The sequence below is a fragment of the Fistularia commersonii genome, chromosome 4 (genome assembly GCF_037954325.1).
Source record: "Fistularia commersonii isolate RoL2024-O1a breed Wild chromosome 4, RoL_Fcom_v1.0, whole genome shotgun sequence".
Lineage (NCBI taxonomy): Eukaryota > Metazoa > Chordata > Actinopteri > Syngnathiformes > Fistulariidae > Fistularia > Fistularia commersonii.
Window position 1 is genome coordinate 4,972,859 of NC_141287.1, and position 18,538 is coordinate 4,991,396.

Below are 18,538 nucleotides of genomic sequence, written 5' to 3' on the forward strand. Positions count from 1 at the left end.
GACGAAACTAAAATATCTTGATTAACATTCCGCGATAAAGGTCTGGACAAAAGCAGGTTTGAATATTTGCTGCTATAAACCGTAAAGGTTCCTGTGGAAATTAAAAAAATATATATAAAAAAACAGATATAAGTGTGGGTACTTTGCCCAGTTCCCTTATCTCATTCTGAGGAAGCAGTGATTAAACAAATATATGTAATAACTTAATAGTAACTACTGCCACATGCAAAACAGCGTGTGACATCAATAGCATGCCGCATCATAATGTTTAAAATGAGATCTGTGAGTGTTAAGTAGCTGAAAAGTGTTCCTACATGTCTTGGATATTCTCTATCTGAAGAAAACTTTCCACTCCCAAGTTTCTCCTCCATTTTTTTTGTTTCCTAAATGACCAAATTATGTCTAAAAATAACTACTGTTTAACAAAACATACAAGACATCAAGCATTTCATATATTTAAGGCTACAATACATTATGCTACAAGTATAAAGATTACATATGAATACAAAATACAGTACAGTTAAACAACACAAGCTAAAAAAAAAATTACAAATTTGAATTTTAATGTGCAAAAAGAAAAAAACAGTACCCAAGGGACCGTATTTGCATGTTGGCATTCAGAAAAAGAACAGTGCCTAGGGTCTGAAAGGTCGGATCCTGCTTCTCCACCGAGACAGTACAACTATCACTCCTCCAGTGGAGAAGCGAAAAAGAATCCAGAAGCCCTTGCCAAATCAGGGGCTTCGATCGTCTCCAAACTTCAGTACGGACGCGCACATTGGTCGCCCGGCGCGTCCGTCACAGCTGCAGGGCGGGGCCGGGCTGGCGGGGGCCGGAGGGAGGAGCGGCGGCGCGGCTGTCGGCCGTCTACCTTAGTCTTCGCGTAAAGTCGCGGCTGTCAGTCGCTCTCTGTTGAACCGAGGCGGTCTTGGTCGGTGCGTCCGATGCCGGCGTTGCGCGCTGCCGCGTCACACCCGCGGCTTTCCAGCTCATCCGACGCCAAAATAGGATCGGCGCAAGTTGTCTTCCCCGCACTTTGACACCGACGAGAACAGTCTAGTTCGTCCGCGACCCTCGATCCTCCGGCGTCACCCCCCCCGCGTCATGCACGGCTGTCCGTGGACGCACGCTGGGCGCCTGCAGCACGGTCATTGCCGCCGGGATCGCCAAGTGTGAGGACTTGTTGCGCGCCTCCCGGGAGCACATCGGAGCCGCCGTTCCCGCCGCTCTTTCTTCTGTCACCGGAACATCCGGGGGAAGAACTTTGCACCCACCGACACCCTGAGTAGATAGATATTTACCATCCAGCCTTCATCCAGCCTCAACCTCGCAGCGACATGTCCGAGCGCGACGGATTCGGAGACGAACTGTGCGGCGACGGCACTCCGGAGTGCGTCCCGCCCAGGGCGCCCCGCGGCCGACGGAGCGGCGTCATCCTCCCCGGTATCGGCCAGGACGCCGACACCATCCTTCTGGAGACGGTGAAAGCCGCGCCTCGCCGGAGCAGCATAATAAAGGTGACCTTTTGATTAGCCGTTATTGCCCCCCCTTCCCTAAACACACGGTCATATGTGTTGATGTGCCAAACTTTTGGAGGAGACTCCAGTTCTTTCCCTCCATGTCACTTGTGCACAACTTCAGACAACCTTTTCACCTCTGACTGGGTTCCGAGGTTGCCCCGCCGCATTCTGCCCCGGGATTATCTTCTCACTCAAAGATTCAAAGTCTTAACTGTCATGTGCACGATTTTGGAAACTTGTTTCCCTGTACAATGAAATTCTTACTTCACGCCACCTGCAGTGCATCAAGAAAAGAATTGAGAACAATCTACACTGTGTTGTAACCGGCAGCAACCATGCAGGGAAATGGGAACAGTACATAGAAATGTAAACAGCATTAGAAATGTAAACAGTGTTGGCAAGTTTTGCATGATAAAATTGAGTGCAGCTTTGAGTTTGCAACTCACAAAGTACAGCTGCAGGTTGGATGCAGACAGTTCAACTCATGGTAGGGCATTTTTTTTGACTTGCGGGCCACAATGGGTTCTAAAATTTGACTGAGGGGCTGGGCCAGGAACAGATATTATTTGTGTGAAGTAATAGAAATAACTTAGATGGAATTGAATTACATGTAAAGCCATTACATGAAAGGAGTTCGTCTTTTCGCAAAGCATTGTTTTCCACAGTTAACATAGTTAAGAAACTCACATTCAGGTTCAGGGGGAACAATGTTGTTGATCTCCCTTTTTTTTGCCAGTGCATCAAAGTCTGGGGTCAGTTTTGCTGTGGCAATTCTCAGGATGGATCTGTGACAGGCTTTGCTGGTGTTCATGACGTTGACTGTCTCCTCACATATGTAGAGCCAAGCATCGTCAGTATCTCATGTGCCATCCTCCTGAGGTATAGAAGCGTACTTTGAATTGTAGCAACAAACTTGCTATGGTTGTCACACTTCTCATTGCTTTTTCTCGTGGTCCCACTGCATCAGCTGGTCCGCCTGGATAGCTGCTGCCCATGGAAGATGATCAGTGTGGACTTAAAAGCTTCGCTTGAAGCCCCACTGGTTACCAGGTTGTCCTTTTCCCCTTCCCATTGGACAGTTTGCCTTTTTGTCCAAGGGAGACCTCTTTGAACTGACGCTGTCTGCCTCCATTCTCTTTCGCAAGGCTTCAGGAGCCTCAGCGCTCTCTTGTGCGTCTTCCTGGTACCGACGCTGCCTGTCTTCAATTGCTCTGCTTCATCTGTGTTCCGCCATAACAAACTGTTCACCTGCTGCCAGAGCCTCAGTTAAGTCATTGAGGTCTTTCTCTGTTGTGTGGAGTCTTGCATTTGGGTCCATACCCCACTGGTTAAATTATTATTTGACTTTTGAATCGTGGTTTGTCAGTGAGAAGAATTTTGCTCTCTGTAAATTAGCTGTCAATGTCTGAGCCGTGGCCGACAGTTCTTGTGTTTTGACTGCTAACAAGCATAGTTAGCATGCTTTGTGGCAAAGTGATGGCTGATATTATGTTCTTTGAAAAATTGTATGTTTATTGACATTTCCGACATACAGCCATTGATTGGACTTTAGTGATTTTTTTGTCCTCTCCTTACCAAACACTGGGCACTCACAGACAGTTTGTTTCTTTTCCATGATCCACTCACTTTTACAGAAGGGTTCAAAAGGCAAAGTGAAAAAGAGGCGTAGACAATAATAGGCCACTGTCCAACAAAATTGAATGTGGCCGAGGAGGGCGCCATCTATTGGGTGGTGCAGGTGTTTCAGGGAGAAGGTAAAATATTAAAATTAAATTTCAAGTTCGGTAGAACGGATTAAAAAGTCCAATGGGTTGTATATAGCCCACAGGCAGTAGTTTGCCCATGCCTGATTTAAATAGACAGTTAAGTTACAGGTATGAGGTATATCTCCTGGGATGAACCTGCTTAGGAGGCCACTGAAGTCTCCAATCTGACGTTGGATTTTTATCATACTTTTTTAGATTCTCTCTCCCTATCAGTCTTTCCCTCATACAGGCACACTCAATATAAATGAACTTCATCAGTGTGTGATCTTGTGGTTGGACCCATCACCCACTGACAGAACGGATGTCAGGGTGACATCATGCGTTCCAACCTCACCTGTGCTCAGGTTGCAGGTCAGGAAGGTGCAGGGTGAGAGAGGACATAGAGCCTGGTTCAGATCAGCCGAAGGGTTGTTACATGCGACTCTTAATTGGTCCAACAGGTAGATGGTCGGGTGGTTTATCTCCAGCGGATGTGTACGAGCTTCTCGGCTCAAATCATCGGCTGACGCCAATGTCAGCTGCTCCCAGCGTAGGAGACCGCAAGGCTTACTTACATGCATCTGGCGGATCTGGATGAACAGAGTGTCCGTTGAATGCGGCCGGGGGGGAGGAGTGATGAAAGGATGGGCAGTTGAGAGGACTGATGTCAGTGACAGGAACGGTCAGCTGTGACAAGCAGGGCTTCATTTTAAAGTGCTCTGTGTTGAATGAGATGTATCAGAAAATCAGTACTGCCCAACCAAAGTGGGAACCGTCTCAGGCAGGTGCCTCACCTTTCTATACACACATGTTGGAATGAGGTGATATTTTGAGATGGAGCTTGAGAACACACACACACAAACTCACTTTAAAGGTGCATATCATTGATTTAGCATGGTTATCCCATATAATTGGCTGATCTCAGACAGTTCTTAGACAAACTTGAATAGTGTTTAAAATAACAAACAAATACAATTCCAACAATTGATTAAGAAAATATTAAAATACAATATTTGAAATTGAAATTGGAATTTGTATTTTAACCAAGAAATGCTACGGTGCAGTTATAACACAGAGCCATGGGCATCACCTGTGTGTGGATGTCTATGTGTAAAATATTTGAGGGTGCCCTTTAAGGGGAATCTACTGAAGGGATCAGTTGAAATGGAGGCAAAGACCTCGGCAGGTTTCCCATTACTACAAAAACAAATGCTCACATGTGTCTGAAAAGCCTACACATACCATGTCACTTTTCCACAGCACACACACACACACACACACACACACACACACACACACACACACACACACACACACACAAAAGCACCCATGTTTATACAACCCCCATCAAAACATGCATACATGCATCCGCATATGCATGCAATTAAGCCAACCTTGTTCTTCACATCAGCACTAAACTCCAACAAATTACATGTTCAGTTCAAGATGCTGCATGTAGGTAATGGACGGTTAGTGAAATTAATGGAAATACCATGGGAGCAGCACCAGGGATCATAGCAATACACGGCTACTTTTTTTTCCATGAAGGTAAAACCTGTTACAACATAACTGATGACCCCCCCCCCAACTATAATGTTGTTAAAATGGTCTAATTCCCTTTTGTACTGTCATGTTCTCGTTTATGGTCATCACTCCTTTCCATATCAGGTTGTTCCAGTTCCACCATTAGAGGCCAACTAGAGGCTGTTTAAACTAAATGGTGCATTCATCTGCACCAGTGTATTTCAAGGCATCTTGTTCATCATGTTATCATATCCCTCTTGTTCTCTTATCACTGGAAACAACAGGTTATCCTGCAGCTGAAGATAATCATTTGTGTGTTGCGAACGTTCCTCTCACCTCACTTGTCAAAATACCAAGAGCTGAGGACGATCTGGCTGGTTATTTTGGGAAACAAAGGTTTTTTTTTTTTTGCCGCTTGTGGATGTCTAATCCAAACAACCTCCCTGCACTTTAACGTGCAGCGTAGGATGCGTCATGGTCAACTTGTTTCTGTAATATTCTAAATCAGTATCAAGTTGCTCCCTATTTATGGGTGGCAATGTGGCTGGAAGTTGTTGCCCCACATGTCACCGTGAATGAAGGCTTGGACATTTCCTTTTAATGTCGACCTGAAGCAGAAACAGAAAGTTCAGTCTTTGGAGTAGCTCAGAATTGGAAATATCCAAAGGATTAACCGAAAAATAGCTAACAATCTGAATGTTTCGCCGTTATCTTCTGCTGTCTCAGTTTGATGTAGGTTTTCATGATAACCACTGCCCCAAGCACGATTGTGTACACACACACACAAGCTGGACAATCTCTGGATGGCTACAGGTAACAAACTGAGGACTCTGAACTGATGGTTTGACCAGTTTGCACTGTGACATTTAACTTGTTGCTAAGAAAGCAAGAATGAGAATAAGAAGCATATCTCTATCCAGGAAATAGACTGGGTCATTAAAAGATGTTGCCATTTTAATAGCAGTAAAAATCTGAACATGTTCATTAATTCTTCAGCAGCTATCACAAGAATCTTGGAAAAGGTCGAGTTTTCTCTGTGTAGCAAGAAAGTCCCTGGTTTGACTCGATTTGATGTATGTATACAGTGAACTCTCACTTTTTGTGGAAGTTACATGGGAGACCGCCTGTGAAAAGTGAATTTCCGTAAAATAGACTTGATTATTTTGATGGTATTTACAGATATATTAACCCTCAACGGACCTCTCTCAACCCTTTACAAACCTGTGCATATGAGTATGCAACCTCGAAAATGGTTTTATAAACTGCCATGGGCCCATGGATCAAGATACAAAGGTGGGCCGACTGAACCATATCCTCGTCCCAATCTTGTGATATATTTTGCCAGGCTTTTGCGGCGTTTGTCATAGCTGCAAGTTGTTCGAATGTGAGACCGGTCTCTGCGATTTCTTCCTCTTCTTGTCGCTTCTATTCCTCTTCCTCACTGGTAGACTTCATCATCTCGTTGAGATCCTCATCTGTCAACGGATTCGAATGGCAGTGTATTATGCCACTGATGTCACCAGGAGTCATGAGAAGCCATCTCCTCCAAGAATGTGTGTAAGCAAAGGAGATCTGAATGAATGAATTGTAGTTTAATTTTACAGTATTTTTTATAGTTTTTTTTTCTTCTTAGATCCGCAAAGTAGCAAGGGCCCGAAAGTCAAACCACGAAGTAGAAAGGGTGTATATATATATATATATATATATATGTGTGTGTGTGTGTGTGTATATATATGTATGTATATATATATATGTGTGTGTGTGTGTGTGTGTGTGTGTGTGTGTGTGTATATACACACATATATATATATATGTGTATATACACACACACACACACACATATATATATATATATATATATATATATATATATATATATATACACCCTTGCTACTTCGTGGTTTGACTTTCGCGCTCTTGCTACACATTCATATGAATATGCACAATGATGCACCACTGAGCACCATAGAAACTCATTCCTGCCTGTGTCTATCAAACTGTATAACTCCTCACTTTGAGTGTCAGACACTCTGAGTCAGTTGCTGGACTCATTGTCAGTTATACACACATATATGTATGTATATGCATATATAATGTAATAATTCTATAATACAATTATACACATATACCTATAAAGATACTTGTATGTACATTGTATATTCTTTATATGCTTTATTTTATATTGAGTTTTATTTGCTTCTTTTCACATGGATAATTATATTTCTTATCTGTACCTTGTGAGAAGGAGCCGCTGCAACAGTAATTTTTCACATAGGAATCAGTAAAATTTTCTGATTCTGATAATTCTGATTTAAATCAGAAGCAGGAGGTGATATCAGTGATGCCAAACAGATGTATGACTGTTGACTAGACCCTATTTGTCACTTCATTTATTGATTGAGTAAATATGTCAGAATTCATGGATGTTCTCAATCACTGGTTTTGAACATTAATCACTCCCTCATGATGTTCCACAGGGGTTCTGCCTGGGCTGTTGTCTGATTTACAACAGAATGTAGCAAGTGATATTTAGTTTTTAGCTTTTGGGTTGTGAGTCAGTGAGATTTGACCCGCACCAGTTGGGGCGTGATGCACTTAATGAAAGCTGAATCACTGTTCTTGTGTTGCCCTTGCCGTGTAGCCTTGATTTGAACTGACCAGAAAAGAGGATGGAACTTAATTCAATTAAATACAAATGACCTATGATAAATAAAAAACTTAGGACACTGCAAGAGCTGCAAAAACAGTATTAGCTGCGGAAATCAAATTAAGCAGTGGTATAATAGATTTATAAATGATATAATCTCACTAACAATGGCAATAAACACACAAAGAGGGAAAGCTGCACAGTCTTCAGATAGCATACACAACCCTGTACACTGCTGGTCTGTGTCAATGGATAGTGAAGTAAATAGTAAATTCCAGCACTTAACAGTATGTAGCACAATACGGATAGTACAGCCATTATTCTTATTCCATTTATAGGAGTATTGCCTTATTATTTCACAAAAGAATCCAGAATGTGTGTGAAAGATTGTTTGTCCCGCCTAAACGTGGCAAATAAGCGGTGTAGATAATGAATGTGTGCTCAATTATGTTCTCCATCATGGAGACTAAAGTGAGGCTGTGCATGGAGACCGAGGTGATTTAATCTGTTCATTAGTATTGTCAATCAGCATGGGTCCAAAATTGATCACTGATATATCAGACTGGCCGCTTCCTGATGCACGCTGACACGTAAACACTATTACAAACAATAAATTTATGTCCCAGAAAATGTGAAGCATGTTTTCTTGTTAGTTGCTAACAAGTACATGATATACATAAATGTATACCTCCTGCAATTTCCCACCTCTGATTGAATCAAAAACAACAGCCTCCCACCAGCCGCAGTCGATAACTGAGGCTCTTGAGTGTTGATTTCATATCTCTCTACTTAGTCGCTTATATTCATGGTTGGCAATTAGACAAGTCTAATGAATTCAAATGTTTTTGCTCTGCAGACCCATCTGGACACCTTCTCCTTCAATTCTGATATCAGACATTAATGCAAATGATGGTCCATTCACAACCAGTTAATACCATTCCATCAGGCCTTGTGTGATATCAGGGCTGGCCAATAGCAACAGGAACACCCCAGGCATTTTTGTAAACACCAGATAGCAACTGGTGCTGAAATGGTTTGAAAGGCCAAAGCAATTTATTTTCACAGTTTACTGGAAAAGATGTACTTCTGTTTGCTGCAAAGAAGCTTTTTGCATTTATTGTTACATGTCATTTGTTACCGGTGGTTAGCACTCTTGCCTTGATTCTGGCTTGGGCCATCTTGTGTTTGCATGTCTTTCCATGTTCCCTCCCTAGCCCAAAAACATGCATAAATAGAAGTTTTTCAGTTATTTGGTGTGAACGAGAGTAAATGGCTGTATGTCTTTATATATGTTGGCCTGTGATTGACCTATCTGGGTTTAACCCGCCTCTCAACCAGTGTCTGTCAAGAATATTTCCAAGCCCAACGGGCCTCTGCATTCAGGTAGAGTAGGTGACGTAGATGGAAAATTAGTCAATCAATGTCCACTGATGATACTTTTCAGAGTCTCAGTCATGTGCTTGATCTTACAGCTGAGCCATTGTGGGTTCGGTCTCTGATACCTCAAGCCTCACTACACTGTCTATGGTTTTAGGTTGCTCAAATCAGTCCACAACATTGTTTGGCCAATGACAGGCATTGATGCCCACTTGAAATCTGAAAGCAGAACCACTGGGTCTAGGGTCAGGCTAGGTTTTTTTTTTGAGACTATACCATGGCAAGTGAATAAGGATAAAAGGACACCGCCCTCTCATCCAATGGTCACCTCTAGTCCAGAATAGTACATTTAAGCCTTGGATGATCTACAAATCATTGAGTGATGCCGAAGTGGATACAAACACTTTCTTGGGACAATCAATGGTTTGTCAAGCCCAAGGATCGTTCGTCAGCTAAAGTGTGTTTGCACGAAAAGAGTTAAAGAGATGTTCATTTGCATCAAGTTGAGCTCATTGGACTTGGCATGCTTTATCAGTTTCCCCCTTAGCAATTAGCTCATATAATTATCATGGAAACCTGACATTTTCTGACTGAAATTCATTAACACCGTATCTTTAGAGCATGTTTTCATACCAAAAGTATTTACAAGATGGTGCTTTTTTTTTTGTTCTGATGATGATAAGAGATTTATGTCCTCACACCTTGAGCGCTACATACCCGGGTATTCCAGGATGAGGCTCAGGGGAAGGCATGCTTGGATGTTTCCTGACAGGTCTGTGCTGCCTGAGTGCTTGCTGTTAGCCCTGAAGGACACAGCCTCTCCTGCTGTTTCCTCACGGGTGCACACCAGCTTGTCTCACTACTCCAGAGTGGGTTTGGCATCACAGCAAGTTTTCAAGAAACAATTTCAAAGTGTTTATTCTGGATTTTATGTATATTTTTTTCCAATCCATAATTTTTCTAAATCTTTTGTGTGAGGCATTTGGCATTTTGGAGGCATAATTCTGTGACATAAGTTTTTTGCTGAAAAAACACAGCCCTTTCATTTATTTGTAAAGGGTCAGTATGTTGGCATCTGTATGGCACAAGACTGAAGAAAATAAGGCTGTCTGGGAAAAAAAGCAAAACTTGATGAACATTTCGTCATGTCAGTGTGCCATGATGTTTTACCCTTCAGTGTAATAACAGACACTATGTATTTAACAGTCACTATGTATTTGGTAAAATCTCAGTTTTCTGGCATCTAACAAGAGTTTAAGCCCATGGTCTTTATTAAAATAGAATAGTGTCATTAATGGACTGGTGGACTTTTGATTTGGGGATGAAGATTTAAATACAGTTTGGAGGGTGTGGAGAAGCGAACAGTAGCTGTCAGGGCTGCCCCAATCACAGATCTTTCCCTTGGACTTTTAATCAGTACTAAACGGGTTCTTTTCACACCGCGCTCACGTTTTACACTTATTTCATTACCAAATTTGTAAGTTACATTGACCAATGGCTTCCATCTCGTCGACAAGGTAATCAAAATTTTCTATATTACATGGTTATATTAACATCCATTTGATACTGATTTTAATGAAGTGAGTAAATGTCAGGGTGAAATATGAATCAAATCAAGATATCAATCTAGTTAATGATGTTATTGAAGGACAGATGAAGTTATAAATTTGTTATTTATTATTTTATTTTTATTATTATTATTTATTTGATAGTTACTTTCTAAAGATGAGATGAAAAAAACAAAAACAAAAGGAAAAAGAAACCTAAAGAAGCGCAGAGAGATAACTCTGCCTGATATCTTAGGAATTTTAATAGCAGCATGTAATCTCATACATTTTACCAACTTTGAGTGGGAATTGTGTGAAACACACAGTCAAACAAAAGTGTTTCAGACCTTTCGCTTATAATCGAAGACCTGGATGGGTAAACAGACTTACAGACTTATCCAGTGGCTTGAAGTGCCACACTGCTCTCTCCTTAAATGCACCTGCAAGTTTTCGTACCTGAGAATAACAAATAAACCCAAGTCAAATTTTGTAATGAAAAATTATGGAATTTCCCATAAAGCCTTCTAAGACTTCATAGCCTATTTCTATTTCCATCCTATTATTGGTGCTTGGCCTTTTCTTCCTCCATCTAAGCTAGTTTTCTCTCCATTCTTTTATCACACTTTGTCTTTTTCCTTGATATAATTGTTCAGCCTCTGTTCTCTTCGCTCTGATAATCAGATCCCCTCCTGCAGTGTCAAAAACTGAACAATGACTGATGAAAAAGAAAAGTCACAACCATACACATTTTCTCTGAAAGGATATTTGCCATGACATGTCTTGGGCAACTCTAGCTAAATGTTGATCTCCCCTTTCTCCTATACCCTGCTGATCATCAGTTTCCTAAACTTAATGTCATTCCCTTTTTCTTTTGTTCCTCTGTAAAGATAGTTCTGCCTCTTACTGAGTTCAGCCATCTCTGTAGACAGTTACCATTACCTTTTGTTCATGACTGATGAGAATACATATCCACTATTCAATCTAACTGTCTGTCACCACCCCTCGGATGGGGTATATCTGTTCTAAGGCCATATATTGAACCCTCCAATATCACAAGTAGACTGACTTTTTTCCTCAACATTTAACTGCTGGAAATTTGTCAATAGTAATTAGAATGTAACCCCCTGTGATATTCTGTTTGTGTGTGAGTGTGGGTGTGCGTGCGTGTACACGTGTACGCCCGCATGCAAAGTAATTATGGTCCACTGAGGGCCCACTGTCTCCCAGTATCATTCTGTTACTGGTGCCTCATCCCTCTGGCAATGAGCATCACCTCATCGCAGCTGCTGGTCAGGAGTTTGAGACAAAGCAGATCTACGGGCACACACACGCACACGCATGCATGCATGCACGCATGCACGCATGCACGCACGCACGCACGCACGTACCCCCCCCTCCACACACACACAAATGCACACATGCTGCCTTCATTGTCATGACACTGATTTACATAATGATGCTTCTTCCAGTGTCAACAGCAGCAAACGAAAATGCCTATGCTCAACCCTGAACCTTCTATAAAGTGAGATCAAGCAAAGGCATAACCATTTTGTAACTTTCAAATCAAGTTCATTCATTTACTCATTCGTTCATTTGTTCATCCCTTATCTATACCACTGATCATGCACTCAGGGTCGCTGGGGTACTGGAGCCTTTCCCAGCTGTCATCAGCTGAAAGTTGGGGTACAGTTGCCAGTCAATCTCAGGACGACATACATATAGAGACAAATAACCATCCACTCATTCATTCACAACATGTCTGGGAATTTAAAAAAAAAACCCTATGCATGATTTTGGACTGAGGGAGAAAGCTAGAGAGTCCTGCAGGTATAGGGAGAACATGCATCCCCAAACAGAACCCCCCCCCAATCAAATCAGGTACCTCCTTACTGTGAGGTGGAGGGACCAATTGCTGTGCTAAGGTGCTACCCTTAAAATTTTGTTTATGAAATATGATTTACCTGAATGAGCTATGCATAATACAATTTATACAATTTATACAATACAATACATATTTATGAAGGTTCTCAATCATCATGGTCACGGCTGTTCATTGTTAAATCTTGTCTTGACAACTCGACTTGAGAAAAAAAAATGGATTCCAGTTGCCCAACACAGGATTTAACAAAAATTCACAATACAAATGGTTTTATTCAATTTAAGTTCAAAACATTTTACTGTAAATATTGATGCAGGTCTGGACCTTTTTCAAATCACTTTCTTCAGAAATATTAAACACACTTTGTTGAACTTTCTAAATTCAAATTCTGTAGACTCTGGAACTGGATGTATTCAATCATTACAGGCTTAGTATGTCAACCTGTCCTTGATATAAACATTTATACGGTACACACACACACACACACATATATATATACTATGTATATAGTATTTATATATTTAAGCTTATATATTTAACACACACACACACACACACACACACACACACACACACATATATATACTATATATATAGTATTTATATATTTAAGCTATGTGTGTGTGTGTGTGTGTGCATGTGTGTGTGCGTTTCAACATGCAACAATATGATTTTAACCACTATATAACTGCCAGCAACTCACCTTCAGAGCAGTAGGTGTGTATAGTGTGTGGTTAATCAGAGCAGAAAAAACATTTATAAATGGTAATAACCTAGTATTAATGTGAAACATAACAAAGGGATGACATATATAGCGAATAAATTAGCTTTGATTGCCTATGGTGCATTTTTTTCAAATGCTTTGATTACCAAAGGTGGTTTTTTAAATCGGATAAATAAACAAAACAAACAACAAAAGCAGAACTGCAGATTCTGTATCTTGATTGATTTTCAACATTTTTAAAGAATACACCATTGAGAAAAAATAGGTCAAAGTATCGCGATCAAAGAATGCACGACAGACTTGAGTCTGAAACTTGATTTACAGGCAGCAAGTTTGATAAAAAATTATTTGAATACTAGAAGAAACAGTCTTCATAAAAAAAACAACTGTTTTTTATATTTTGATTTATGAACAAAATGTATAATGAACATGCTATGAAGACAGAGTAGGATCTCAAATGGAATTAATGCACAACATTCTCAGAGTGTCTGAAATCATATTTTAGGGGGAGGAATATGATTTATCAATTTATCAGTATGGTTTATCAGAGGTTTGTGCTTCTACCCCAAAGCAAGAAGGTCCCTGGTTCAATTCCAGCAGATGGCCTTCCTGTGCGGAGTTTGTATGTTCTCCCAATGTCTGCTTTGCTTCTTCTCCAGGTTCCTCCCTTGGTACAGACACACCTTTTTGTGCATACCCGTAATTGCCCTGACGTGTGAGTGTGAGTGATTGAATGGTTGTATGAAATGTAGGCCTGTGATGGACTGGTGACCAGTCCAGGGTAAACCCTGCCTCTCATCCATTGACAGCTGTGATTTGCTCCAGCATCCCACCCACCCTGAGTATAGGATGGATGGTATAGATAATGAATGAATGAATAAGATGAGTAAAATAAGGCTTTTAAGACCTTAAGGATAGTCTGAAAGATGTCTTCACACATGCCTGGTTTGGAGTGGAAAGCTCAGGACTGAAGATGTTGAAAAGACTCAGAAAGTCCCTTATCCAAATACTTTTCAAAGATTTTGAAAGGACTTGTGGAAATCTACAACTAGGTTATTTCAGCAATTTTTTGCCTCCATGCATTATTACGCAGTTCTTTGCGAAGCCTCCGCTATTTCAGTCCAAGAATCAGAATAAATAAAAATGATGTCACCGAGGAACGATTGGAGGGCACAAGGGGTGGCATTGGAACCTAGAGCAGATGAACATCTATCAAATTAAAAAATATCGAATTAAAAAATCAAAAATTAAATTAAATATATGAAATAAAGGTAAAGGGTGGCATGGTGGCGCAGTGGTTAGAGATTCGACCTCACAGCACGATTCTGACAAGGAGACCTCTCTGTGTGGAGTTTGCATGTTTTCCCCATGTCTCCCTTGTGGGTTTCCTCCTGGTTCTCCGGTTTCCTCCCACAGTCCAAAAACATGCAGCAGGTTAATTGGAAAAAAAACTATCTCGAATGAGTGAGTGGGTGAATGGGTTTCTGTCTTTGTATGTGGCCCTGTGATCGACTGGGGACCAGTCCAGGGTGTACACCCGCTTTTCGCCCGATGACAGTGGGGATAGGTTCCAACATCCCCCGCGACCCTGAGTGCATGATAAGCGGCAGAAGATGGAGGGATGGATGGAAATGTAATGGAGGGGTAAAATAAAAAAAATCGATAAGAATTAATTGAACTCTAACATGTATAAGGCCCTTTAAATAAAATGTATTGTTATTATTTTTATTATTATGACTATTGCTTTTCCTTCACCATTTACCCGTGATATGTTGGAGTTTTGACATCGTAGAAGCCGGGCTGTTCTGCCCACAGCTCCACCATCTGCTCCTCTTTCAGGATGCTCCATACTGATCGGGTCGTCCTTCGCCCGTACCGCTAACAAATACTGTCTCTTTTGCCAGTACTGCTCTCATCTATTAGTCGTTGATTCAGTCTTTAAAGTGACATAATGCTTAGCCTTTCACTATTATCCAACATATTTGATATCATTGTAAACAGATAGACTAGGAAAAGACTGAGTTCCAACTGCGCTTAGAGTTTAGACCATCAGCTTACACTTTACACCCGAGATGACAGGACTGTGCTGTGAAGTAACATACTCTTAAGATTTCCTTTTGACTTCGCAGTTTGAAATCTGCGACTGGAAAATTGTAAGGTGCAAGTCCGGTACAAGTTGCATATAATGGCAAAGAACAGGCAGTTAAGTCTGTGGAAGTTCTTACTCATCCAGGTTAATTTTTGTCATAACCTTCTTCTCGTGGCAACTGGAGTTCATTTTTCTTCATTGAAGGGAAGAAAATTAAGTCTAGTTGCCACAAGAAGAAGATTTGGTTAGAAAGGGCGATGAAGTTTGAGGCTATTCAAGAGAGATGAAGCAGCAAGCTCACTATTCAACCCCTTTTCTTTCTGTCTCCACTAATATTGTGAGTAAATAGTTACTGTGACTGAGGAGATGAAGAATGATGACCGCATTCTGCAAAGTGGCTGATGCAATCTGTGGGAAAGGAAGTCAAAAAACGCAGCTGCAATTTTTAGCGCCGTTGCAGGCACCAAAGTGAACAAAATGGAGATCTTTAAGATTGCGGCTATAAAAAAATGAAAGTTTAAAAAGAGTGGTGGAGCACAGGGGCCTTTTATTATGTTATGGTTATTTATTTGTTATGGTTTGTATCGGCTTCTAATGCTGTGATACAAAATTATCTCGGCTGCAGCTTTTCAGCATGGAGACAGACTAAAATAAGGAAAATTAATTCAATAGGCCACCACAAAGTTTTTGCAACAAAATACAGTATGTATGGTTTGAAGATGGAGTAGCACAGTGGCTGTCACTTCACAGCAAGAAGGCCCCTCGTTGGATTCCAACAGGGGGCCTTTCTTTGTAGAGTTTGCATGTTTTCCTTGTATCTGCATGGGTTTGCTTCAGGTTCTTCCAATAACATGCAGTTGGTCATTTGAAGATTCTAAATTGCCCAGAATGGTGAATGAGTGAATGGTTGTATGTCTCAATACTTTATGTGGCCCAGTCATTGACGGGCAATCCAGGGTGAGCCCGGACTCACCCCCAATGACAGCTGGGATAGGCTCTAGCCCCCCCCTTCCCCCCCAAGACCCTGACTGCTGAATAAACAATATATATTGTATATATTGTATTACATCATGTATTATAAAATGAATGAGTGAGGGATTGGAGCCAATCCCTGCAGACTGTGGGCTAGAGATAGGGGTTTAACTTGGAGCAGTCACCTGTCAATCACAGGGCCAAATACCCACTATCTCCTTTTACATGCTTTTGGACTGGGGGAAAGAAGGAGAACTTGCAGAGAACCAGGAACCTTCTTGCTGTGAGGCTGGGTATGCTTATCACTGAAAAATTCCTTTTTTGACATTTTCTGTTCACTAAGAGAAACACATATACCAAATACAAATGTGATCATGTAGCGAATCATATGATCCTGAAAGACTTTTTATTTCCCTTTCCTTGAAAGGTGTTTGAAAAAAATGAAAATGCAAGGGCGAGAAGGATATGACTTAATATATGCGCGGGTGTTCATGTCTGTTATTAGGAAGTTAATGCGAATTAACCGGGATTTAAAAAGTGACCTTCACTCCACATTGCAATGATTCCAGTGGTGGAATTAAAACACCGACGCACAAAGAGGATTTTAGACGTGAATGACTGAAAACACAAACTGGTTTAAAGCTGAGTGGCTGCCAAGATGACCGGAGCAAGGGCAGGGGGAGAGACAGCAAGCTGTTTATATCCACAAATCACTTCCTGTTAAAACCCTCTCTGACTCTCTGCATACTCACATCTATCTATCTATCTATCTATCTATCTATCTATCTATCTATCTATCTATCTATCTATCTATCTATCTATCTATCTATCTATCTATCTATATCTATCTATATCTATCTATCTATCTATCTATCTATCTATCTATCTATCTGTCTGTCTATCTGTCTATCTGTCTGTCTGTCTGTCTGTCTGTCTGTCTGTCTGTCCGTCCGTTGTCATCGCTGTTATTTTTTGTTCAAACTACTTAAATGGCATCTCTGTGTCCGAATCAATGCAGAGATGGAGAGGAAAAAAATCTGATGTTTCTGTTGAAAATGTATAAACAGGGGGGAAGAGGTGGGTTGGGTCTTTGACAACAAAGGAGAGAGCAAGAGAGGGTGTCATCCTGCCAAATGCAATTTGCAGTGTTTGTGCGTGTGCGTGCGTGCGTGCGTGTGTGTGTGTGTGTGTGTGTGTGTGTGTGTGTGTGTGTGTGTGTGTGTGTGATTAGTAGTGCATGGTGTTAACCTTAGGATGGACATATCTGGGAAAAACTCTAGAGACTGCATGTCAGTTTGTTTTTTCTGTTTTAAGCTTCAGGCTGAAGGCATCACACACACACACACACACACACACACACACACACACACACACACACACACACACACACACACACACACACACACAGACAAATCCAGAGCTGTGATGTAACAGATGCCATTTTAACGTGACGTTTGCTGGTTTGATCTACCCCCCACCCCGTAAACACCACCTAACTGTCATGACCAATTGCTAAAAGGGTTAAATAAAATTCAGTGAAGTAACAAATGTATTGATTTGAATCTGATTATCTTAGTCAACCAAGTCTAGTCTTTTCTGTTGGATGAGTTTTGGCTGGAAGTCCAGATGTGTAGTAAAATTCATGTTTTAATGTTTTGTAGCAACATGTCAAAACTTCCCTTATTCACAATATCTAACCAAACCAAAAAAGTTGGTTGGGCAAAAGCCATTGCCCCTTCAGGACCCCGCTGAGGGTATAGAGCTGGTCCACTGTTCCACAACCAGGATGAAAACTGGTAGGCGATTCCCCCCTTTTGAAAAAGTGGAGATAACCAGCCCGGTCTGTGAATGCAGCAGCACTCTTCCCCGACGTCCACACAATGCTGCAGAGGCTTGTCAGCGAGGACAGCACTACAACATCCAGAGCTTTGAGGAAGCCGGGGTTGATCTAATCCAACCCTGGGGCCCTGCTACTGAAGGGCTTTTTGGCTGCTTCAGTAACCTCAGCCGCTCCAGAGTCCCCTGGCTCTGCTTCTTCATTGGAAGGTATTTTGACGGGATTGAAGAGGTGTCTGAGGTATTCCTTCCACCGATCTACAGCGTTTCAGGCTTAGGTTAGCAGCGCCTCGCTCCCACTGTAGACAGTATTGACGGAGCACTGCTTCCCCCTGCTGAGCCGCCGGTTGGCGGACCAGAATCTCGGAGCTGCCCACCAGAAGTTGTTCTCCAAGGTCTCCCCGAACTCCTCCCACACTCAAATTTTTACTTGGCAACCATCGAAGCCACATGCTGCTTAGCCTGCCAGTACCTGTCAGCTGCCTCTGGAGTGCCACAGGCCAGAAAGGCCCGATATGACTCCTTCTTCAGTTTGACGACATCCCTTATTACTTGGGGTTCACCAACTGGGTCCAATAGCTTTCCTCATCATAGGGGTTCTTCTGAGCCATGCTTTGTCTGGTTCCTCACCTGGGATCTGTTTGTCTTGGGTGACCCTTTTAGGGGTATAAACCCCCT

General features: G+C 41.6%; 1 protein-coding gene across 1 annotated transcript in view; it reads left to right on the forward strand.

Annotated features, from left to right (window-relative positions):
• Positions 1 to 753: 753 nt before the first annotated feature.
• Positions 754 to 18,538, forward strand: part of plcl1 (phospholipase C like 1) — a 109,853-nt gene continuing 92,068 nt past the window's right edge. The window contains exon 1 of the mRNA XM_086144826.1: positions 754 to 1,517. Coding sequence (XP_086000952.1) covers positions 1,338 to 1,517 — 180 coding nt within the window. The 5' untranslated portion in view covers positions 754 to 1,337. The remainder of the gene's footprint in view (positions 1,518 to 18,538) is intronic.